The sequence below is a fragment of the Eulemur rufifrons genome, chromosome 28 (assembly GCF_041146395.1).
Source record: "Eulemur rufifrons isolate Redbay chromosome 28, OSU_ERuf_1, whole genome shotgun sequence".
NCBI lineage: Eukaryota > Metazoa > Chordata > Mammalia > Primates > Lemuridae > Eulemur > Eulemur rufifrons.
Window position 1 is genome coordinate 41341659 of NC_091010.1, and position 22277 is coordinate 41363935.

The 22277-nt window shown below is 40.0% G+C and overlaps 1 protein-coding gene across 3 annotated transcripts in view; it reads right to left on the reverse strand.

The window, feature by feature from the left end:
- Window positions 1–22069, reverse strand: part of IDE (insulin degrading enzyme) — an 81330-nt gene extending 59261 nt beyond the window's left edge. For all 3 annotated transcript variants that reach the window (XM_069461126.1, XM_069461124.1, XM_069461123.1), the window contains exon 1: window positions 21915–22069. In XM_069461126.1, coding sequence (XP_069317227.1) covers window positions 21915–22012 — 98 coding nt within the window. In that variant the 5' untranslated portion in view covers window positions 22013–22069. The remainder of the gene's footprint in view (window positions 1–21914) is intronic.
- Between the last annotated feature and the right edge of the window lie 208 nt (window positions 22070–22277).

Consider the following 22277-nt stretch of genomic DNA (forward strand, 5'->3'; position numbering starts at 1 on the left):
CACAGTCCTTTCCTGACCCCATTCATCTTCCCTTACAATCCCAAGTAACAAAAACCAGGAAACAAAAATTAAAGTAGGTCAAAATAAATGCTCCAAGGAGAGTTTTCAGTTTTTTACTCCTTCCTCCCCATATAAAATAGTGGTATTGGAAGGAACCTGGAAGAATGCTTCTAATCTGCCAAAGGAGTCCCTGAGCTGAGAACCATGTTATCTCACTATAAATTGTCCATAAAAAGGAAAACATATGGCAGGATTAAATGTATAATAGGTATAAAGAGAGAGAGATTATACAGAACTGTCTCATGTGTGAAAGGGAACGTGAAAATAATTACTACAGTAGACATGGTGGCTTTAAGGGGGACTTATTTTTCAAAGTATACATTAAACCACATAAACAGGAAAAAAAGGAAAAATATCATAATCCTCTTGGTAGATGCAGGAAGGCATTTAAATTCGACAACCATTTGTGTCCTTTTTTTTTTTTTTAAGTCAGCAAACTATAATCAAAAGGGAAGAAATTTCTTCACCTTAAAAAGAATATCTACAAAAACTATAGCAAGCATCATACTCGATAGTGAAATAATGTAAACACCCCCATTGCCCCATGAACAGGATGCCAGTACCAATTCTATTCAACACTGCACTGGTAGTTCTAACCAATCCAATAAAGCAAGAAAAAGAAACAAAACACATAAAGATGGGAAAGGAAGGAAGAAGACAACTAACGTGATTCACAGGCAATATGATTGTGTACATAGACAATCTCAAGAATCTACTGATAACTTCCATTCCTGGGTAGGATGGAGTAGGGTCATGGCAAACTGATTCAACTTCAACAACTAAAAGAATTACAACATTGTCAAAGATGCTGGAGAGTCGTGGAAGCAATGAGGACTGGATAAACTGGAATTCCAGAGAGGAGAGAGCCCTGTGAGTTGAGCTGATGATCATCACCCATTTTCTTTTCTGGGAATATTTGCTAATTCTGAGTGCAGATTGAAGATCATACTTGGCCCAAGCAGAGGAACTCTACTAAGTGCCTCTAAGGGAAGAGTTATCATTGATACTTTGGTGACAGCATGAGAATGGTGTGACAGATTAAAAGCCCCCAAAGGCTCCAAATTCTCAGCTAATTTTCCCCACAGGAGATTTTCTGAGATACTACTACATGTCCACCAGAATAGCTAAAATGAAAAAAAAAAAAAAGAGAGAGAGAGAGAAGAGTGGCAAATACCAAGTGATAGAGAAGTTATAGGGCAATCCAAACTCTCTCTCTCTTTTTTTTTTTTTTTTAAGAGAGAGGGTCTCACTCTGTTAACCAAGCTGGAGTGCAGTGGCATGTTCACAGCTCTGTGCAGCTTCGAACTCCTAGGCTCAAGCATCCTCCTACCTCAGCCTTCCAAGTCACTGGGATTACAGGCGTGAGCTCAAACTCTCACACACTGCTGCAGAAATACAACCATTGTTAAAAACTGGCACTATACACTAAAGCTCATAGCTCATAGCAACACTTTGAAATAACCCAAACTAGAAATGATCAAATGCCCATCAACAGTGAAAAGAGGCCAGGTGCAGTGGCCCTTTCCATAATCCATTCCAGCACTTTGGAAGGCCCAGGCGGGAGGATCCCTTGAGGCCAGGAGTTTGAGATCAGCCTGTGCAACATAGCAAGACCCTGTCTCTACAAAAAAAATTTAAAAAATCAGCCAGGTGTAGTGGAACATAGCAGTAGTCCTAGCTACTCAAGAGATGAGGAAGGAGGACCGCCTGAGCCCAGGAGTTCAAGGCCACAGTTGAGCTATGATTGGGCCTAGGTGACAAAGTGATATCCTGTCTCTAAAGAAAAAATTTTTTAAATGAAAAAAATGAATTGTATAGTCACACAATGGAATAGTACACAGCAATGAAAAGGAATATAGAATAAAGCACAAAAATAAGGAAGAATCTCACTAATACAAGGTTGAGTGAAAGAAGCTAGACACAAAAGAGAAAATACTGTATCCTTCCATTTATATAAAATACAAGAACAAGTAAAATCAAGCTATGCCTTCATGTCAGGATAGTCATTACCCTTGGTAGGGGTAGTAATTAGAAGGGAGAATGGCGGGGTGCTTCTGGTCATGTGCTAGTCATACAGGTATGTTCAGTTTGTAAAACTGTATCAAGCTGAACATTTACATTATATTTCAATAAAAAGTTCTTAAAAATAGAGTTTTTGAAAAGATCATGAAACACTGTAAAATAGGAGGAGGAGGAAGATATATGCATTGCTAATATTATAAATATCAACCACACAAGTCATCCTAGAAATATTACCACTTAAGTACTGAGAAGTAGCTATCCATAACAAACAGGTGCTAAACTAAAGAGGCTGCCTTCCTGGGTGTGTCCTGCAACAATTATTTCTGTTGATGCAATCCTGGCCATAAGAAATAGAAGGTCCATTTAAAGACAGCAAGAGTCACCAAAGTTATTAAAGTATGCCGGCTGGTCCGAGTGCAGTGGTGTTTCAACTAATTGATCACAACCAGTTAGGTTCATCTGTTCCTTCTGCTTCACTTGACTAGCCTTTAAAAAAAATTTTTTTTAAACAAGAAAAAAAAGAAGAAGAAGAAATAAGGCCAGGCGAGGTGGCTCACACCTATAATCGTAGCACTCCGGGAGGCCAAGGTAGGAGGATCACTTGAGGTCAGGTGTCTGAGACCAGCCTGAGCACAAGTGAGACTCGGTTTTTACAAAGAATAGAAAAATTAGCCAGGCATGGTGGCACATGCCTGTAGCTCCAGCTACCAGGGAGGCTGAGGCAGGAGGATCACTTAAGCCCAAGAGTTTGAGGTTGCAGTGAGCTATGATGATGCCACTGCACTCTAGCCAGGGCAATAGAGCAAGACTCTGTCTCAAATAAATAAATACAAATTAAAAAATTAAAAAAAATTAAAATGCTAGATCTTTTAACTCAGGTCTTATTATATTATTTGAAAACTAGCTTTTTTTTTTTTTTTTTTGAGACAGAGTCTCACTCTGTTGCCCAGGCTAGAGTGAGTGCTGTGGCGTCAGCCTAGCTCACAGCAACCTCAAACTCCTGAGCTCAAGCGATCCTCCTGTCTCAGCCTCCCGAGTAGCTGGGACTACAGGCATGCGCTACCATGCCCGGCTAATTTTTTCTATATATATTTTTAGCTGTCCATATAATTTCTTTCTATTTTTAGTAGAGGTGGGGTCTCGCTCTTGCTCAGGCTGGTCTCGAACTCCTGAGCTCAAACGATCCGCCCACCTCGGCCTCCCAGAGTGCTAGGATTACAGGTGTGAGCCACCGCGCCCGGCCGAAAACTAGCTTTTAATAATTACTTATTTTAGACCCCAGTTAAGATTTAAAAATAAAACTTGACACTTCCAGTAATCAATTTAGAACTAAATGTTACACAGATAAAAGCTAAGACTATGCCACTGCACTCTAGACTGGGCAAAAGAGCAAGACCCCAAAACTTTAAAAAAATAAAAATAAAAACTTATCGTGTTTTCTAAAAATTAATTCAAACCACAGAAGGCTAGGAAGAGTTATCAACCAACCTGTAACTAATTCTCTCAAGGTAGCCCTCCAAGGAAAGCAAATCATAAGTACTCATATAGGTTGAGTATCTCTGAAATACTTGGGATCAGAAATGTTTTAGATTTTGATTGTTTTCAGATTTTGGAATATTTGCATTACACTTACCAATTCAGCATCTCCTTTGAGCATCATGTTGGTTTCAAACCTTGAAGCATTTTGGATTTAGAATTTTCAGATTTGTGATGCTCAACCTGTATTTCTATAGAGGGGTGTATATATCTCCACCTGACGGTTCAGTTCCACTCATATGTATACCCTGCTTCTGACAGATAAGAATCTGCCCATCTCAGATAATGCCGGTTTAGGAAACTTAACATGTACTCTGCCTTAGTATGATTACTAACGTTCCACACCAATCCACTGACCACTTCCAGCCCATGTTTAGTACTGACATACCCTCACTTTTAGCAAATGACCTCTCCACTACTCAGATCCTAGATACTATATATATTTTTTTCCTTTTTAGAGGTAGAGTCTCACTCTGTTGCCCAGATTGGAGTGCAGTGGTGCCATCATAGCTTATTGCAGCCTCAAACTCAAACTGTTGGGTTCAAGCAATCCTCCCATCTCAATTTCCCAAGTCATCGGGATTACAGGCTCGAGCCACTGTGCTCAGCTCTAGATACTATCTGATTGCTCTGGTCATACTGGACTTTTTGGCTTCATCTAGTTGTTTTGTTTTGATTTGGAGACGGGAGTCTTGCTGTGTTGCCCAGGCTGGACTCAAACTCCTTGGTTGAAGCAATCCTCCCACCTAAGCCTCCCAAGTTGCTGGAACTAAGTACATGCCACTGGAGGTGCCTCATCTAGTTTTGCCAATCAAGAGTCAGATGAAATGTACACATGGGTCCATTAAATTAATAGGTGCATCTATGGTTGCCTCAGACTTGGGCAGCCTTCACAGGATTATCCCTGCAAAATATGTTTAAATAAACTTCACCAAGGCACAGTGCCTGCTACATAGCAGGCATCCACAAATGGTAACCTTATTATTATAATCATCATCATTATTATTGCTCTATGGGGTGAGATGCAAATAGACCACCTCAATAACCCTGATGTTATTACTAGCATTCTTGACACATACTCATGTGAATTCCAGTTGTATACTGTCATCTCCAGAGGTCAAAAACATTAACTGGGCAGGCTGATAACAGGATGATACTTTATAAGACTATTAGGAAAACAGGTAAATAATTATCCCTTTATAATTGCACAAGGTGAGCCAATGTTCAGTCAGTAGTTCTCAATAGGTGACTAACCCTCCCCACCCCTCAGGAGATATTTGGCAATATCTGGAGACATTTTTGATTGTCACAATTGAAGGGTGCTACTGACATGTAGTTAGTAGAGGCCAGGGATGCTACTAAGGATCCTACAGTACACAGGATAGCCCCTACCACAAACAATTATCTACTCCAAAATGTCGATAGCACTGAGGATGAAAGACCCTGGTTTACAATTCTGACTTTATCACCCCAAAATAGTGGATGAGAATCATTCATTGCAACCAATTCTATCCACTTAAACCCAGGAGGCAGCTTTATCAAAATACAGAAAGCTATCCGTAGGAAACTCCTATCTATGTATGTATCAATAAATAAATAAACAAAAATTTAAATCAGGAGAAGTTTAAAGGAAGTGAGGGGAAAAACTGATAGTGAAGGAGAAAGAGGGGAGGTTTGCAGGAAACCTGTCCTTGAGTAAGCAATCTAGTGCATAAGTAAAGGAGTCAGCCTTAGAAAGGAGCAACGCCAGTGTGCCAGGAGAGATCCTTACTGAATACTCAGTATCTTGCATAGCACATACACATTTTTAGGGATTATATATTCAATGAACCCCTTATGTAGATCTTATTATTCTCATTTTGTCCTGCCTGAGGAAATTAAACCTCAGAAAAGTTATTTGATTAGAACCACACAGGCATTAAATAGAAGAGCTAGGATTCAAACCCAAGTCTTTAGACACCAAAGCACCATGTTCTTAACCACTTCACCAAGTTAAAAGTTTACCTTATATCCACAGACTATAAATTTCTGGAAAAATATTCACAGAAATGTTGAGGATGGTTACCTAAGTAGTTAATCAAGCAATCTTTATTCTTTGCACTTTTCTGTATAGTACACAAAGAATCTTTGAAAAGATAAACTTACTGGACTCAAATGCACTAGGCTATCCTTACTAAACTTGTAAGCCCAAAATAAACTTTTTAAAACTTGGATGGGGTACATCACAATATAACAGTGCTGAGAAAAAAAATCTGGACTCCATTTTCATTCACTGTTGTTGTTGTTGACAAGTTGGTTCCCTTAAGAAACCAACTTGTTGGCTCGCATTTGAGGCAATTTCCAAAAGAATTTTTTAAATGGTTTGTGATGTGGAGTGAAAGCTTTAAGCAGACAATGGCACAGAACTCACAGCCTAATTCCAGAACCTACTTCCTCATTCAATTGCTAATCTAATGTGGTTTGGCCTAATGTTGCTGTCAATTTTAGGCTCCATTTTGCTTCTTTCCACACATAGTATAACTTCAGATAGTAAAAAGTAACAGCCTAGATCCTTTTTTTTTTTTTTTTTTTTTTAAACAGCAAATGCTATTCCGTTTCTTTATTTAGGTACAGACTTTGATTTAAGAAAAGCCACTCCTCCAGACCCCATCTAGCTAGCTGCCTACAACTTTGAAATTATACCCTGGCTGTTCCATCCAGAAATAAAATATGTAACACTTTCTTCTCCTCTTCATAGTAATGGTGGTATTGTTATTGGTCCACATTTATTGAACGTTTACTATACAATAGAGACATACACATTACATGCATTTCCTCATTGAATTCTCACCATACACCTGTGAGTAGATATTATTATTGTTCCCATTTTGTTGATAAGGAAACAGGGACTTGAAAAGGGAAATAATGGGTTCCAAGTCACACATAGGCAAATGGTAGAGCCAGGATTCAAGTCCAAACATTGTTGCTCCAGAATCCTAGTAGCAATGCAAACCAAAGAACCTATATGCTCCTTTAGCCCCAAAAAGATCTGTAAATGGACTCTTCCACAACACTGTGACCAAGCCATAAAAGCAATGTTCAAATATTCAAGACTATTAGGTAAAAAGGTGAACCCACTTTGTGTTGCCCCAGCAGGTAAAACTAGGCTCAATGGTGGACGGTATAAGAACAGCAACTGATGCTTATATAACCAATCTAACAATGAGAATAGACTTCACTGACTAGGTCGTGTCAGGAACACCATACCACCAAGTATTCAAGAATAGGCTACTCTATGAAATGGTTTTCAAAATATTTTTTAAAGAAGAATTATACTTTCTTCCAATGAAATCTTTTTTAAAGAGAGACAGAGTTTCGCCCTGTTGGCCAGGATGGGGTGCAGTGGCCTGATCATAGCTCACTACTACCATAAACTCCTGGGCCCAAGCGATTCTCCTATCTCAGCCTCCCAAGTAGCTACAATTACAGGCACATGCTGCCACCAGGCCTGGCTAATTGTTTTCATTTTTTTGTAGAGACAGGGTCCCTCTATGTTGCCCAGTCTGGTCTAGAACTCCTGGCCTCAATCAATCCTCCTGCTTGGCCTCCCAATGTGCTGGGATTAGAGGCATGAGCTACTGTACCCAGCCTCCCACTGAAATCTTACAGAAGTCTAATTCATAAAATGAAATTACTCTGGTTCAGGAAGGGAAGAGGAAGTCAGAGATATCCCACTACCATCACCATCTCAGGGATCCTCAGTAGCAGTGATACTGACAAAAATTCTCTAAGGCTCTGATAACTGCAGTTTAAAAATCAATGTGGAATCCCAATAAAAATACTAAAAAGCTATTTTATGGAGTTAGACAAATTGCTATTAAAGTTTATATGGAAAAAATAAACATGCAAGAATAGCTAGAAAAACACTGTAAAAGAAAAACTATATGTGCGGAATTAGACTTATCTGACATTAAAACATACTGGAAAGCCTCTGTAATGAAAACAGTATGATACCAGTGCATGAAAAGACAAATAGATCAGTAGAAAAGACTAGAAAGTACAGAATTAGACCCAAATATATATGGAAATTTAGTATTTAACTAAGGGGGCATTTCAACTCACTGTAAAAGATGAGCTTTTAATAAATAATGTTTGGGCAATTGAGTAGCTATTGGAAAAAGATAGTACTAAATCTATATTTAACACCATCCCCAATAATAAACTCTTAAGTAAGGGAACAAAATGTAAATAATGAAACTATACACAGACTGGAAGAAAAGATGGTTGAATTTCTCTTTAATTTTGGTGTAGGAAAAAAATCCAGGGGCCTGGATCAAAGATCTAAATATAAGAGATAAAATTATAAAACTCTTAGAAGAAAACAGGACAAAAGTTTCATAACACTAGATTTGATAGTAATTTCTTCAATATGACACTAAAAGCACAGACAACAAAAGAAAAATAAATTGAACTACATCAAAATTAAAATTTTCTGTGCAAAGGATAGTGTAAAAAGGCAACCTGTGGAGTAGGAGAAAATACCTAATAAGGGGTTAATACGCAGAATATATAAAGAACTGCAGCAAAACAACAATAGAAAACCAATTTAGATAAAAAAAATGATGCCAAGAGTTTTCTACAATTGTTGAAATACAAAAACTTACAGATCAAAAAAGCTCAGTGAAACCTAAATAAAATATATTAAAAAAAAATTTTTTAAGGCCAGCGCGGTGGTTTATGCCTATAATCCCAGCACTCTAGGAGGCAGAGGCGGGTGGACTGTTTGAGCTCAGGAATTTGAGACCAGCCTGAGCAAGAGCGAGACCCCATCTCTATTAAAAATAGAAAGAAATTAGCAGGACAACTAAAAATACATAGAAAGAAATTAGCCAGGCATGGTGGCACATGCCTGTAGTCCCAGCTACTTGGGAGGCTGAGGCAGGAGGATTGCTTGAGCCCAGGAGCCACGGCACTCTAGCCTGGGCAACAGAGTGAGACTCTGTCCAAAAAAAAAAAAAGAATAAAAACCTAAAGTACAATAAAAAAAAAAAAGTCATAGGTCTTTTTTGGTCAAAGTCCTGCAAAGGATATCTTCGAAAGTTTGTTGCTTTAATCATCTGCTAGATAATCTGCAAAATAACTAAATTCTCAAGTAAGTAGAATCCTAGAATTCTAGAGCTGGATGGAGGAGTAGCAGAAACCATCAGATCATCTCTTTCACTTTTGTAGACTTATTCTACAAATGTGCAGATTCAGACTGAAACCTAGATCTACATTTTTCTGTTCAGGAAATCATCAGAGAATCTTTAAAAGGTTCTCTCTCATGTGCTCTTTCCTCAAGAAGATACTAGAAGATGTGTTCCAAATATACGATGTATCTCTTGAATGAAGAAGCCAGACAAGAAAGAAAAAAATTTGAAAACCAGGAAAGAGATCCATTACAGGAGAGAAGCAAAGGGAAATTCCATAAAATGACTTTGCGGCAGGCCTGGAGAAAATTAGTCCAAACTACAGCAAGAGAGAAAAAGTGTCCTGAAGGACAGTCTCCAAGGAAAAAATATAGAACCAATAGATCATCTAATACATTTGATCACATAAGAAATTGTATTAAATAGTTGTCAGATCAAGTGGGAAGAATCAGATATATGAAAATAGGAAATTAAGAAAATGACAAGACAAAAAGATGAACATAAAAAAATGTATCAGATTACACTATGTGACTTAGCAGTGAACAATATTTATAAAATCATAATATGGTAAAAACCAAATACTGTTATATTCAAAATCTGATTTTGGTAAGATGGGGAAATAAAGAAAGATAAGAGTTAAATTTTTACCTACTACAGAAACAAATCAGCAGATAACTTCTAAAATTGAGAAATTAAGAAATAACAGTATAGCATGTTATTCGGAAAATTAAGATAAATTTCAAAATAAAGAATTGAATGTGGTTGCCTGTGGGGAACAGGAACTAACAAACAGATTAAGAGCAGAGACTTTTTTTGTTTTTTGCTTTAAGCCTTTTAGTACTCTTTGACTCATAAAACTCTGCATGTATTTTTTTTTTTTTTGAGACAGACTCTCACTATGCTGCCCGGGCTAGAGTGCTGTGGTGTCAGCCTAGCTCACAGCAACCTCAACCTCCTGGGCTCAAGCAATTCTTCTGCCTTAGCCTCCCGAGTAGCTGGGACTACAGGCATACACCACCATGTCCAGCTAATTTTTTCTATATATTTTTAGTTGTCCGACTAATTTCTTTCTATTTTTAGTAGAGATGGGGTCTCGCTCTTGCTCAGGCTGGTCTCGAACTCCAGAGCTCAAAAGATCCGCCCGCCTTGGCCTCCCAGAGTGCTAGGATTACAGGTGTGAGTCACCACGCCCGGCTGCATGTATTATTTTGATAAACATAAAAAGTGAATTTCAAAAATCAGCCATATGTTAAATAGATTCATTTACATTTTCACTCAAAAAGGCAAGATGTTTGATTTTTATTGTGTATGTGATGTCATGTGTTCTTCAAAATATCACCAATGCAAACACAATTCAGAATCTCATTCCTTCAGAAGGTCAATTATGCATCAGGTTTGTCCCATAAGCCATTTTCTTGTATGGGTAGGAAAAAAAACAATTGATGAATTGCAGAGCCCATCATGCTAGACGCTGCATCACTGGATATTTTTTATCCAGTCACTATTGCAAGAAAACTTGGATCCTTTTGGACAAAAAGCTCCATAATAAGCAGTACTATCTTTCTCATAAACTAATCTTTACTGAAACTTTGCTGTTATATCACAAAGGAAACTAGAGCTATTTTGAAAATAAAAACTGTTAGGAGCACCAACTGATTATAAACATTGATATAAGATGTCAAAGGAATATTCTTTATTATACATCCCTTCAATTCATGAACAAATTATATAATCAACTGCTGACAAAAATTCAATTATACTAGCATCATGACTTTAATTGATTACGAGAAACCTTGCCTATTCTCAGAACCACAGTAATGCTAGACACCAAGGCAAAATTCCTTTTTAGGTTCCAACAAAGATTAGAGTTGTTAAAAATGTTTCATCTCAGATTCATGGAGCTACCAGGGACTTTAAAGATGATCTGGTCCGGCACCCACAACCTTACTGGCAGCCAATGACACAACCAAGACTAGAATCCAGTTAAATCGAGCATTTGTATATAAAGCTCTTATCCACCATTGTCCCACCCCTTTTCAAACCAACTTAATTCCCATGAACAACTCCGAACTGCAAAAACCCTTGAAAATATACTCCAATTACCAATTTCTTTTCTTTTCTTTCTTTCCTTTTTTTTTTTTTTTTTTTTGAGAGACAGGTCTCGTTTTATCGCCTAGGCTGGAGGGCAGTGGCACAATCATAGCTCACTGTAACCCCGAACTCCCGGGTTCAAGTGATCTCCTGGCTCAGCCTCCCAAGTAGCCAGGACTACAGGTGCGTGCCACCACACTTGGCCAATTCTTTAAATCTTTGTAGAAAAGGAGTCTCACTATGTTGTCCAGGCTGGTCTCGAACTCCTGGTCTCAAGTAATCCTCCTACCTCAGCCTCCCAAAGTGCTGGGATCATAGGTATGAGCCGTCACATGTGGCCTCTAAGTGCTTTGTAAGAAGAAACACATTCTGGACAAAAAGGCTCACTTAAAAATAAAAAAAAAAGAAAAACACACACCCAAATACTAATTATTGGCTACAATGACATTTAGAATATGAAAATGGCAAATTGTATACAAAAATTGAATTGTGTTTATGGTGAGGACTCCTTACTCCCAGAAGCCCATGGCCATGGACAAATTCATCCAAGAAATACTTACTGAACCCCTACCATGTGCCAAGCACTGTGCAATGTGCCAGAGATACCATTATAAGGGGACCGTTGCTCCTTCAGAGCTCCTGGCCCAAATATAACTCCACACGTCTTAAGATAAATAGCCTGTAAAGTTGGGTAAAGGGTCATAATGTCAATTGAATTGGGGACCCACAATCCCTGCTGTACCTTGGTAGCATCCCTAAAAGTCCAGCATGTGCAACAGCTGTTGGTGGTGTAAAAGCATGGAGGAAAATGGCAGAACTTAGAACTAGAAATGTCCTTTCTCCAAATAAGGAAACTGAGGCTCATAGTGAGGCCCCAAAGGTAAGGGTCATTTACCTTTTCTAACTCTTTATAAGCAACTGCTCCTGCTAAATCAAAACCTACCTTGATAAATATTTATTTTTCCAATGCTAATCTCTTCACCCATACCCTCACATATCTACTCTCTACTTTTTGGGGGCCTTCTCTTAGGCACTGTTCTCTTCCACTAGCTTCTTCCTTTCAGCTACCCACACCTCATTCCCTATTTTCCCCTATGCTTTTTTTTAAAGTCTGCTCTTCCCTAGCTACCATCTGATTTCTCCAAATTCAATACTTCATTTTTTCAAAATCACTCTGTAGGGCCCCATGAAATTTGGCTTCTGTCCCCTCCCCTTTATTTGCAGATTTCCACTGGTCTTTTGTCTTTTCTCAAGATCCCATTCTCCTCAAAACCTCTCTGGCTGGACACCTCTGGCCATTTCACTTCTGATATCATCTTCTGCCTAACTCTTAACCTCTCCAACTCTGTTTCCTCCTTATCTCTAAATGTCAGCATTCCTCAGGGTTGGGGACCCCTTGCATCTGTACATATTTTCCGTATTTCCATTCATGTCTTCAACTCTATACTCAGATCTAGGAAACCAGCTCAGATCTTTTTACTAAGTTGCAGTTATATATATTTCAAATGCTTCCCGCAAATCTCCCCTTGGCTATCCAGCAATCACTTCAGACTCAATACCACCAACATCTACCATGTATTTTCTTTCCAAAACTATCTCCCTGTTCTGACTTCCCCATCTCTACTAGAGATGCCAAGCTACCTCTAGGGAGGTAGATAACATAATGGCCAACTCTTGAGGTTATTGAGTGAGCCCAGATGAATTCACATCTGGCTAAGCCACTTACTAGCTGTGTATCCGTATCCTTGAGCAAGTTAACCTCTTTGAGCCTCAATCTCCTTATCAGAAAGAAAAAAAAAGATAACAACAATAATATTTTCTTACAGAATTTTTGTAGCCATAAACAAGACAACACATGAAAAGCTCCTAATATAACACATAGCATATAACGAGAATTCAATAAATATCAGCTACTAAGCTACTAAGAGTGGGGGAACCTGTGGCCATCTAGGTCTTTAAGTGTGGCCTTTTGACTTACTTCAAATTTTACAGAACAAATCCTTTTATTTTTATTAATGCATTTTTATTTGTCTTTTATATTTTTATTTTTAAAATGAACATATTTAAAATGCCAAAGAATAAAATAAGTGTCAATAAAATAATCGTCCCCCAGATTGACCAGCACAATTAGAAGATTAGTAAACCATAAGGGCTAAATTGACAGCTGCTATGCTCAGGATTTAGTTCTAACTTCCTGTCTGACTGGTGCCACCACTACAGGAGGCTGGTTGGCGAGAGTTTATGGGGGTCGAGTACACCAGCCTGTTATTAGCTTTTGACAGTGCATTGGTGTTTCTGTTTGAATTGGTGCATTGGGTTTCTGTTTGAAACCCAACGGTGCATTGGGTTTCTGTTTGAATTGGAATTTGTGAATAGTTGCACAGCTTGACAGTATTTCTTAATTCTGTCTGCTTAATAGCTCGCCGTATCAAAGAAGACCAAGAGAATGCTGAAGGAAGAAAACAGATTTTTAATGAGGATTGGGAATTGCAATATGATCTTGTTTCTGCTAAAGATAAGACAATTTGCTTGTTTTGTGATACTCCAATATCAACATTAAAGAAATTCAATGCTCATCAGCATTATAACACTCATAAGGACCACAAATATTTAAATTAGAGGGAGAGGCGCAAAAGGTCACATCGCAGAAATTAAAAGATGAAAAGCAAAAGCAAAGACAATTCTTTCAAGCATCAGTAAGATGTGGAAATAACGCCACTGAAATCAACTTTTAAAGTAGCTTATATACTTGGGAAAAAAGTGAAGCCATTCAGTGATGTAGAAATTGTGAAAGAATGCATTGTCAAAGTTGTAGGATGCTTAGACTCCAATAATGTTTCAAAGTACAAACAACTGCCTTTTTCAAGGAGAACCATAACTTATTAGCAGCATGAATTAGCCTTCAATTGAACAGAACTTCATGCAATACTTCAAAAGGAAAATATGTATTATTCAATTGCTTTAGATGAATCAACTGATACTACTGACTCAGCACAGGTTTCATTTTTATTTTTTTAAATATGCATGTCTATCTTATTTCCATTAGAAAAATATTATCTATATAAAATTTTGGTCCACTACCTTTTCCTAGACCTCTATGATTCATATTTAAATACTTTAATTTTACTTAACTAAGAGCAGAATCACAAATCTGACATGAGAACTAAATATTTCACATCATAAGTTTGATTAGGTGTGCTTTTTATTATTTCTCAGAAACAATAACTCACCTTTCCCACCTGTTATTTCCTTTTACTTTTACTTATTTGAGTAACTATGTAATGAGTATCTTTTTCCTACATTCAGTCATACGGATGTACATAAGTGTCACTTACACCAGCAATTGTATTCATTATCTAATCTTTAATTCATGCTTAACTACCCCTATTATACGGTATTTCCATGATAACTTCGATATTTTAGTCAAGCTTATGCTTTCATCAATTGTAAAAATTAAGAGGTTAATTAAAATGTTACATCAATGGTAAAAATTAAGATATCAAAAATTCCAGACTAAGCACTGGAATTTTTATATATAAAAATTTTATAGTAATGTTGTTGTGAAAAGTCCTTGGACAGCTACTGCTTCAATTTCAATTCTGCCTCCTTTGGGCAAAGCAGCAATCTGGTAAGCAGCTCTTGCAGGAAAATTGCTCTTGAAATACTGTTCGTAGATGTCATTGACAGTATTGAAATCATTTATGTCAGGCAGCAAAACAGTTGTTTTTACCACATTAGTGAAGTTACAGCCTGCAGCTTTCAGAATTTCACCCATGTTTTTAAGAGCTTGTTTAACTTCCTCTGCTACCCCTCCGGAGTGGCACAAGGTGTCCACTTGACAGGTCCATGCCTATCTGTCGTGAAATATAAATGGTCCTGTCAACTAATACAGCTTGACTGTAGTGGCTAATGCCCCCTGGGGCTTTCGCGGTGCTGATCACTTTTCTGATCAAGGATGACATGGTCAATCCTCCCCTCTTGCGGCCCCTCAGGGAGAACAAGCCCCAACTGTCCACGCAGGTTTTTTACTTCACTTGGGTCGTAACAGAGTTTCTTTGCTGTGAAGAGCTCCTCACTTCCGGCACTCTTGCAAACAGAACACAGGTAATAGATACACTCAACAACTTTCAAGATAAATGTGAAGTTGGACTGAATTTGGTAAATTTAGTGAGTATACAGATGGTGCACCTTCCATGACAGGAAAACATGAAGAGTTTATTGCACAGATAAAAAGGGTATTAACAGATCCAGATGCTCTCATTTCTTTTCATTGTATCTTGCATCAGTAAAATCTCCATGCTAAAGCTACCATTTTAAGTGGCACTTTGCAACAAGTTATAACTATTGTTAACTATATTCCTGCAAATGCAACACAGCATGGGCAGTTTGGTAACATGCTAAAGTTGAATGATGAGGTATTCAGTGTGGATTTGCTTTATCATTCTGAAGTGCATTGGCTACAGCAGGGACAGGTGTTAGCCAAAATTTTATCTCTGTGAGAATAGATAGTTAAATTGCACGAAGAACAGAATCAGCCAGGTGAATTACTGAAAGAAGATTTCTATAGAAATGCAGCACGTCAAATCAAATGACTTGAATATTTTTTTGCAACGTAAAACTCAGTCCATATATGATATGTGGCAAAAAAATCCAAGCATTTCAAAAAAAGCTATCTTTTTTCAAAACACTTCTTCTTCAAAATGAAATTTCAGGTGAATGTTTTCCCCAGTTAGCAAAGGTCACTGATGAGCAGGGTGATATATGGGAATCACCTGAAGAATACACAGCTGTTATAGATCTATTAATTGGAGAATAAATGAAAGGTTCACTGACTTTGAGAATCATGACATCACACCCAAATTAGCATTTCAACCTCACCTAGTTGATAATCACCAACGCACCTAAAGAACTACAGTTGGAATTGATTGAGCTCTCAGTAGGTGACATTTTAAAGTCACTGTTTGACAGTAAGCAAGATCCAATTGAAATATGGAAAAATGCAGTAAAATATCCATGCCTTTGGCAACATGCCTGAAAAATGCTTTCTTGTTTTCAAGCACTTATTGCTGCGAATCTGCCTAACCCAAATCAAGATGCCCTTAAGGTCACAAATGATGATACCCACCTAGAGGATCAACTGAAACTGCTGGACCTCCATGCTGCAACCAGATATTCAAATACTTTCCAACAAAAAGCAGACACAACAAAGTCATTAAAAAGTTGGTTAACTTTAAAATTAACAAATTGTTTTCATTTTTTGAAATTACTAAGTACATAGTAGTTAGATTTTTACAAAATAATGTACATTTTTAAGTATATCTAATTGAAGTTTCTGGAATGTGGCCTTATTTGATTACAGCTAAATTAATGCAGCCTTCCAATATGAAAAGGTTCCCCACCCCTCTACTAAACCTTTTACAGTTAATATTATCAGCAGCAGCAAGAGCCTTACAGCTGAATCTACCTAGATTCTACCACAGGTCAATCTTGTTCTAGGCTCTGGATGCACTTCCTATCCTTAAGCAGAGAAAATTTAAAAAACCCTAGTACCAGCTCAGTATTCATCAACCTGGTTCTGATATGTTAACTGAACTCTTCCCCTGAGCTACCAACCTACAAACTAGCTCGTCATTTTCATTCCCTTTCTGGGTGCTTAAGGACTGCTCAGTCCTGTCCTCTATCCTCAGGAAGTTGGATGACTTCCTGAAAATAACAACCGGTCCTAAAGTGCCTACAAGACTGTGCCACTGTGCCCCACCACTGTACCCAACCAACCTGTTCTCTTGGCATGCCTTTGGAAAACCTGCCACCTGCCAGGCAAGACAAACATCTCACCTGGCTGAACTTCTTCTTATAGCCTGCAGCTGAATCTCTCCACAAGAGTCTTCCCTATCCTGGTGGCCCCTCCTAGTTTAGGGTCACCTCAGCAGTAATCTCAAAGTCACTCAGGCTCAAGACCTTACTTAGGCTTCTTTGAATCCTCCATTCCCTCCCACTCAATCAGTAACTAAAGCCAGCTGAATCTTCTTTCACATGTCTCCTGCAGACACTCTTCTTTCCTTGTCATTTGTACTACTTCTTTGTCCTGCATCAATCTCGGCCTGTATTTCAAACTGTGCTTCCAAAAACTAGCCAGATTAGTTGTCCAAAAACACAGTTTTCATATGTCATTCTATTGTTCAAAAAGTATCTGAGGCGCTCTACTTCCTATAGGATAAAATCTCACTGTCCTTTGATTATATAGTGAATTTTCCTACTTTTGAGCCTTTTGCTAATACTATTCCTTCTATTTAAACTATTCTCTCAACTCCCCTTCTCTGTTCATCCAAATTTTTATTTCCTTCAAAGACATTTACATGCTCAAATCCTATGTTCTCTGTGAAGCCCTCCCTGATCTCACTGGCACAAGAGTATTCTGAGCAGAGAGAAAACAGTGCCAATGATCTGAGGCAAGAGTGAGTCAAGCAAGGAGACCAGTGTAACTGGAGTAGAGTGAGTGATTATTTTGGAAACAACTTCAGAGAGGTGATGAGAGGCTAGATCTTAAAGGGCCTTTTTGGCCACTGTCAGGACTTTGTCTTTAAATCTGAGCAAAATGGGGATCAACTGCAAGGTTTTAAGCATTATGTAGTAAAGACCTGACATGACTTGGATTTCAAAAAGATCATGCTGCCAGTGGTGACAAGAACAGATTATATGTAGAGAAGCAAGTGTAGAAGCAAAGAAACTGGTTAAGAGGCCATTATATTAATCTGGGTGAAAGTGAGTAATATGGACCAGGGTGGAGGCAGTAAGAAGTGGTAAGAATCTGGATCTACATGCTAACTGCATGAGGGATTTAAGAACAAGAGAGAAGTCACGATGACTCCAAGTTACTAGCTTAAACAAACAGTAGAGACAGACATCAACTGAAATGAGGCGAACACTGAGGGAGGAGGTGGTTTTGGACATCCTGAGATACACTTTGGACATGATAAGTTTAAAATATATATTGAACATCCAAGGGAAAATGCTGAGTAGGAAGTTTATTACCTAAGTCTGAAATTAAGGGGTGAGGTTCTGGCTAGAGACATACATTTGGGAGTTGTCAAAATATAGATTGTGCCTATCTTACAGAATTTCTGTGATGATAGTTATGTTCAAGTCTGCACTGCCCCATATGGTGGCCCCTAGCCACATGTGAACTGAAATGTGGCTAGGGCAACTGAGGAACTGAATTGTTAATTTCAGTTAATTTAAATAGGCACATGCAGCTTGTGGCTACATGTTGGACAAACTATATATAGATAGCACTAAAAGCAATATGATTGGATGAGAACTCTAAATGAACACATGTAGGTAGAGAAGATACCCAAAGATTGGTTACTGAGGCACATCAACACTATGGATTATTTGTGATAAGAAAAAAAATAAGCCACCCAAATCTCCATCAACAACAGAATAGAAAAATAATTATGGGCATATTTGCATATGACTGCCATTCAGCAGTGAACTCATCTGTCTACATGAATGAGTCTCAAAAACAATGTTAAATGAAAAACAGTAACTCAGAGAGGAAAAATTTCTATAAGGGACAAAAGCAGAGAAAACTAAACAATATACTGTCAAAGAATATATTCGAGGCTGGGCGCGGTGGCTCACACCTGTAATCCTAGCACTCTGGGAGGCCGAGGCGGGCGGGTCTTTTGAGCTCAGGAGTTCAAGACCAGCCTGAGCAAGAGCAAGACCCCGTCTCTACTAAAAATAGAAAGAAATTAGCTGGACAACTAAAAGCACACAGAAAAAATTAGCCAGGCATGGTGGCACATGCCTGTAGTCCCAGCTACTCGGGAAGCTGAGGCAGGAGGATCGCTTGAGCCCAGGAGTTTGAGGTTGCTGTGAGCTAGGATGATGCCACGGCACTCTAGTCCGGGCAACAGAGTGACACTCTGTCTCAAAAAAAAATATATATATATATATATATTTGGATGTGATAAAGCTATAAAGAAAACTAAGGAAATTATTATCCATATATAGGGTAACAGTACCTCTGCAGGGGAGAGAAAGGGTTGCAATTGGGGAGGTGAGCACAGAACTCTTCAAAATTATTGGAAATGCTCTATTTCCTAAACTAGATGTTGGGTATACAGGTGTTTATTTTGTTCTCCTTCTTTGTCCTATATACTCTGGCATGTATAATATTAAATAATTAAAAGAGCATAATCTGTCATGAGATTAGAGAAATAAAGATCAGAGAAAAAAGATTAAAAATAAAGAAAAAAGAAAATAATTTTTTAAAATTTAACAAAAAATTCCAACCTGAGCACAAGTGAGACCCCATCTCTACAAAAAATAGAAAAATTAGCCAGGTGTGGTGGCAGCGCACAACCCGTAGTCCCAGCTACTTGGGAGGCTGAAGCAGGAGGATCACTCAAGCCCAGGAGTTTGAGGCTGAAGTGAGCTATAATCACGCCACTGTGCTCTAGCCCAGGAGACAGCACAAGACCTTGTCTCAAAAAAAAAAAAAAAAATTGAAAAATTGAAAAATATAAAAAAGTAAAAAAAATAAGAGGCAGCATATGGTTAAATGTCAAATAGATGTTTCAAAATTATTACGTTCAGAAAAGGGAACAATAACTGACCTGTAAAACAAACTCTCAAGAGAAGGATGGATTTAGTCATTCAAAGGGAAGAAAGAGAAAGGGCATTCCGAAATTGGGAATGAATAGGTCATGTATAGGAGACATTATACTGGTAAGTCTGACTGGAGAAGAGGAAAGGCAGACTGAAAAGTTAGACTAGGGCCAGCCAACAGGATGTTTAAATGCTGGGTCAAGAAATTTGGACTTGATCTTGAAATAGTACAGAGCCATTGGTGGTATCTAAGCAAGACAGTAGCATGAGGCAAGCGTGGCCATCTCTGTGAACACATTCTTCCTACTATGCACAGTAGGATTGATTACCTTCCTTAAGATCTGAATACGTGATAGCTTCAGATGTTAGTACTTTCCTTCCTAAAACAATGCCCTGATCACTTGAGTTGGACGTGTATTTTCCTTAACATTTTTAGGGGAGAGTATTCTAGATGATTGAGATTATCTCATTCATTATGCTTTGAATCCCCCAGAGCTTCCCCCTCTGAGAACCTTATCTTGAAACTCTTGTTGGTCAACCTACACCTTGGACTTAATCATAGTGAATAGCTGGAGGGGATGGGGAACACAGAGAAAATCTAACTGTAACTAAAACATACGAACCACTTAGTTGTATTAAACTATTAAAACTGATGCTTTCTTTAAAAATCAAAAATTCTGTACACTGGGGACAATAAGGAGCTAAGCCTAACCTATCAATGAACAAAAGTGGTCTGAGCCAAAAGAGGGCAAAAGGAGGAACCCTGCCTATGCTCACCATCCTGACTTTTCTAAGTTCAGGGATCCTTTTGCCTGTTGTAGTGGATTTTGTGGTGTAGTGGGAAATAGAGGAGAGAGAACAAGTTCCACAGATTCTTCATTTGCATTGGCCCTTTTTAGTACCATTGCTACCATCCTAACACAGGTAGTAAAGACAAAGTCCCAACAGGTTTCTCTACCTCAGGTCGCTCTCCACTCCCTTACATCCTGCACACAGCACCAAACTAATTTCCTAAACTACCAGTTTCATCAGATCATCCCCCCCCCCCCACCTAGCTAAAAAACTCTTAATGGCTCCCTATATACTATTCACTGGAAAAATCCCAACTAAAATTCAAGGCCCAGGCCAGCATTATCCTACTTTTATAATACCGGACTTGTGTCCTCATAATTCCCCCAGAGAAATTCTCTAAAGCTCCAACCAGACTAATCTGCTCACTGTCCCCCATCACAAACTGCCTGCACACTTAGGCCAGATTACGCCCACGCTGTAGCCACACTCCACCCCTTCTGCCATTCCTTCAAAGGCCAGCCTAGCCCCACTCTTCTATTTCTGCCCCTTCACCTGTGCTCCTAAAGCACACACCACCCATACTGCCCATCTTCTGACCCTCCTCAACACATCCTTTTTAGCTGGCTATCTCATTGCTCAAAATTCCCTGGAAGGCAGATCACACACGTACACAGAGGGTCTATCAGAGTGCCCTGCACTAAGTAGGTCCTGGGTATTAATGACTAAAACCAGGAGGGGTTCAAATAATGTGAAAGTAGGGCGAGATAATACCGCCTATCTTTACCAATTCTTCTGCGTTCACAGTAAAGGGTATTTAGCGTTCACTACAAGACTAGCATACGTATTCGTACAAATTTCTAGTCTACGAGTACACAGAGCAGCGGTAAAGTGGAGGGAGCACGCCACCGAACGGCAAAAAAACCTGCGTCCTAATCCTGGTTTTGCCACAATCGCTGCAACTGTAGGGAAATCACACAATCTCTGAACCTCAGTTGACTCAGGTGTAAAACAAGGGAACTGCCGTGGAGGATCCCAAGTTATCTTTCGGCTCCCAAATGCCCCCCCGACAAGAAACACAACACTCATCTACTCGACTAAGCGGAGGCAGGCAAACTTTTACAATCCCCAAGGCGGGCATTTCCACACAGTCCTGGAAGCTCAGTGCCCATACGCAAGGACAGGACGGAGAGCAAGGTGAGAAACGGTCTCCCAGGACTCGCCCGAATCCTTTACCCCGTGGTAAGGGAGCCGGCCGCGAGTTCCCTGCCCCTCACGGGCAGACTCCCCGACAGTAGCGCGGCCCCTGGGAGCAGGCCGAGGTGACTCGGTCCGCGCCCCGCGCCCCTCGCACTTGTGGCACACGCCCCGCGACCCCAGGTCACGGCCCCCTTCTGCCCTCACCGGCAGAGGGACGCCCCCACTCTGGGCCAGAACCCTCGCTTCCGCCAGGCGAACCGCGCTTCCCGGCGCTAGGGCGGCCTCAGCGCGGCCGTCCGGGCCCCAGGCCGGCGGGACCGGCGGCGTGAGGGGCGGCGGCGGCGGCTTTAAGTGCTGAATCACCACTTTGCAACCCGAGCGCCAAACCACCGTGACCTACGGGCCCCGAAGGCCCGGGCGCTCCGCTCCGCTTACCCACAGAGGCGCTCCGGGGGCGGCAGGCGGGCGCCGAGGACGGAGCGGAAGGTGCTGGGCAGTGCGGGTTGCAGCAGCCACGCTAGCCGGTACCGCATACCCCAGCGCAGCCGCCAGGATCTCCGCGAACGCTTCCTGCTTGTGCAGCGAGCCGGCCCTGCGCACTGCGCATGCCCAGTCCACCGCGCCGCGCCGTCTCCCGGGAGCCTCCAAGAGATAGCCGCTCCGGGTTTTGCCTGGAGCCGGACAGGGAGGGGGCAGCGGGACGGCGGGCGGGACTGGGTTGGCTGGGGAGCCCCAGAGGCCCAGTAATCAGCCTTGCCTAGGCGGGGAGGGTGCCACCTGGGTCACACTCCGGCGCAG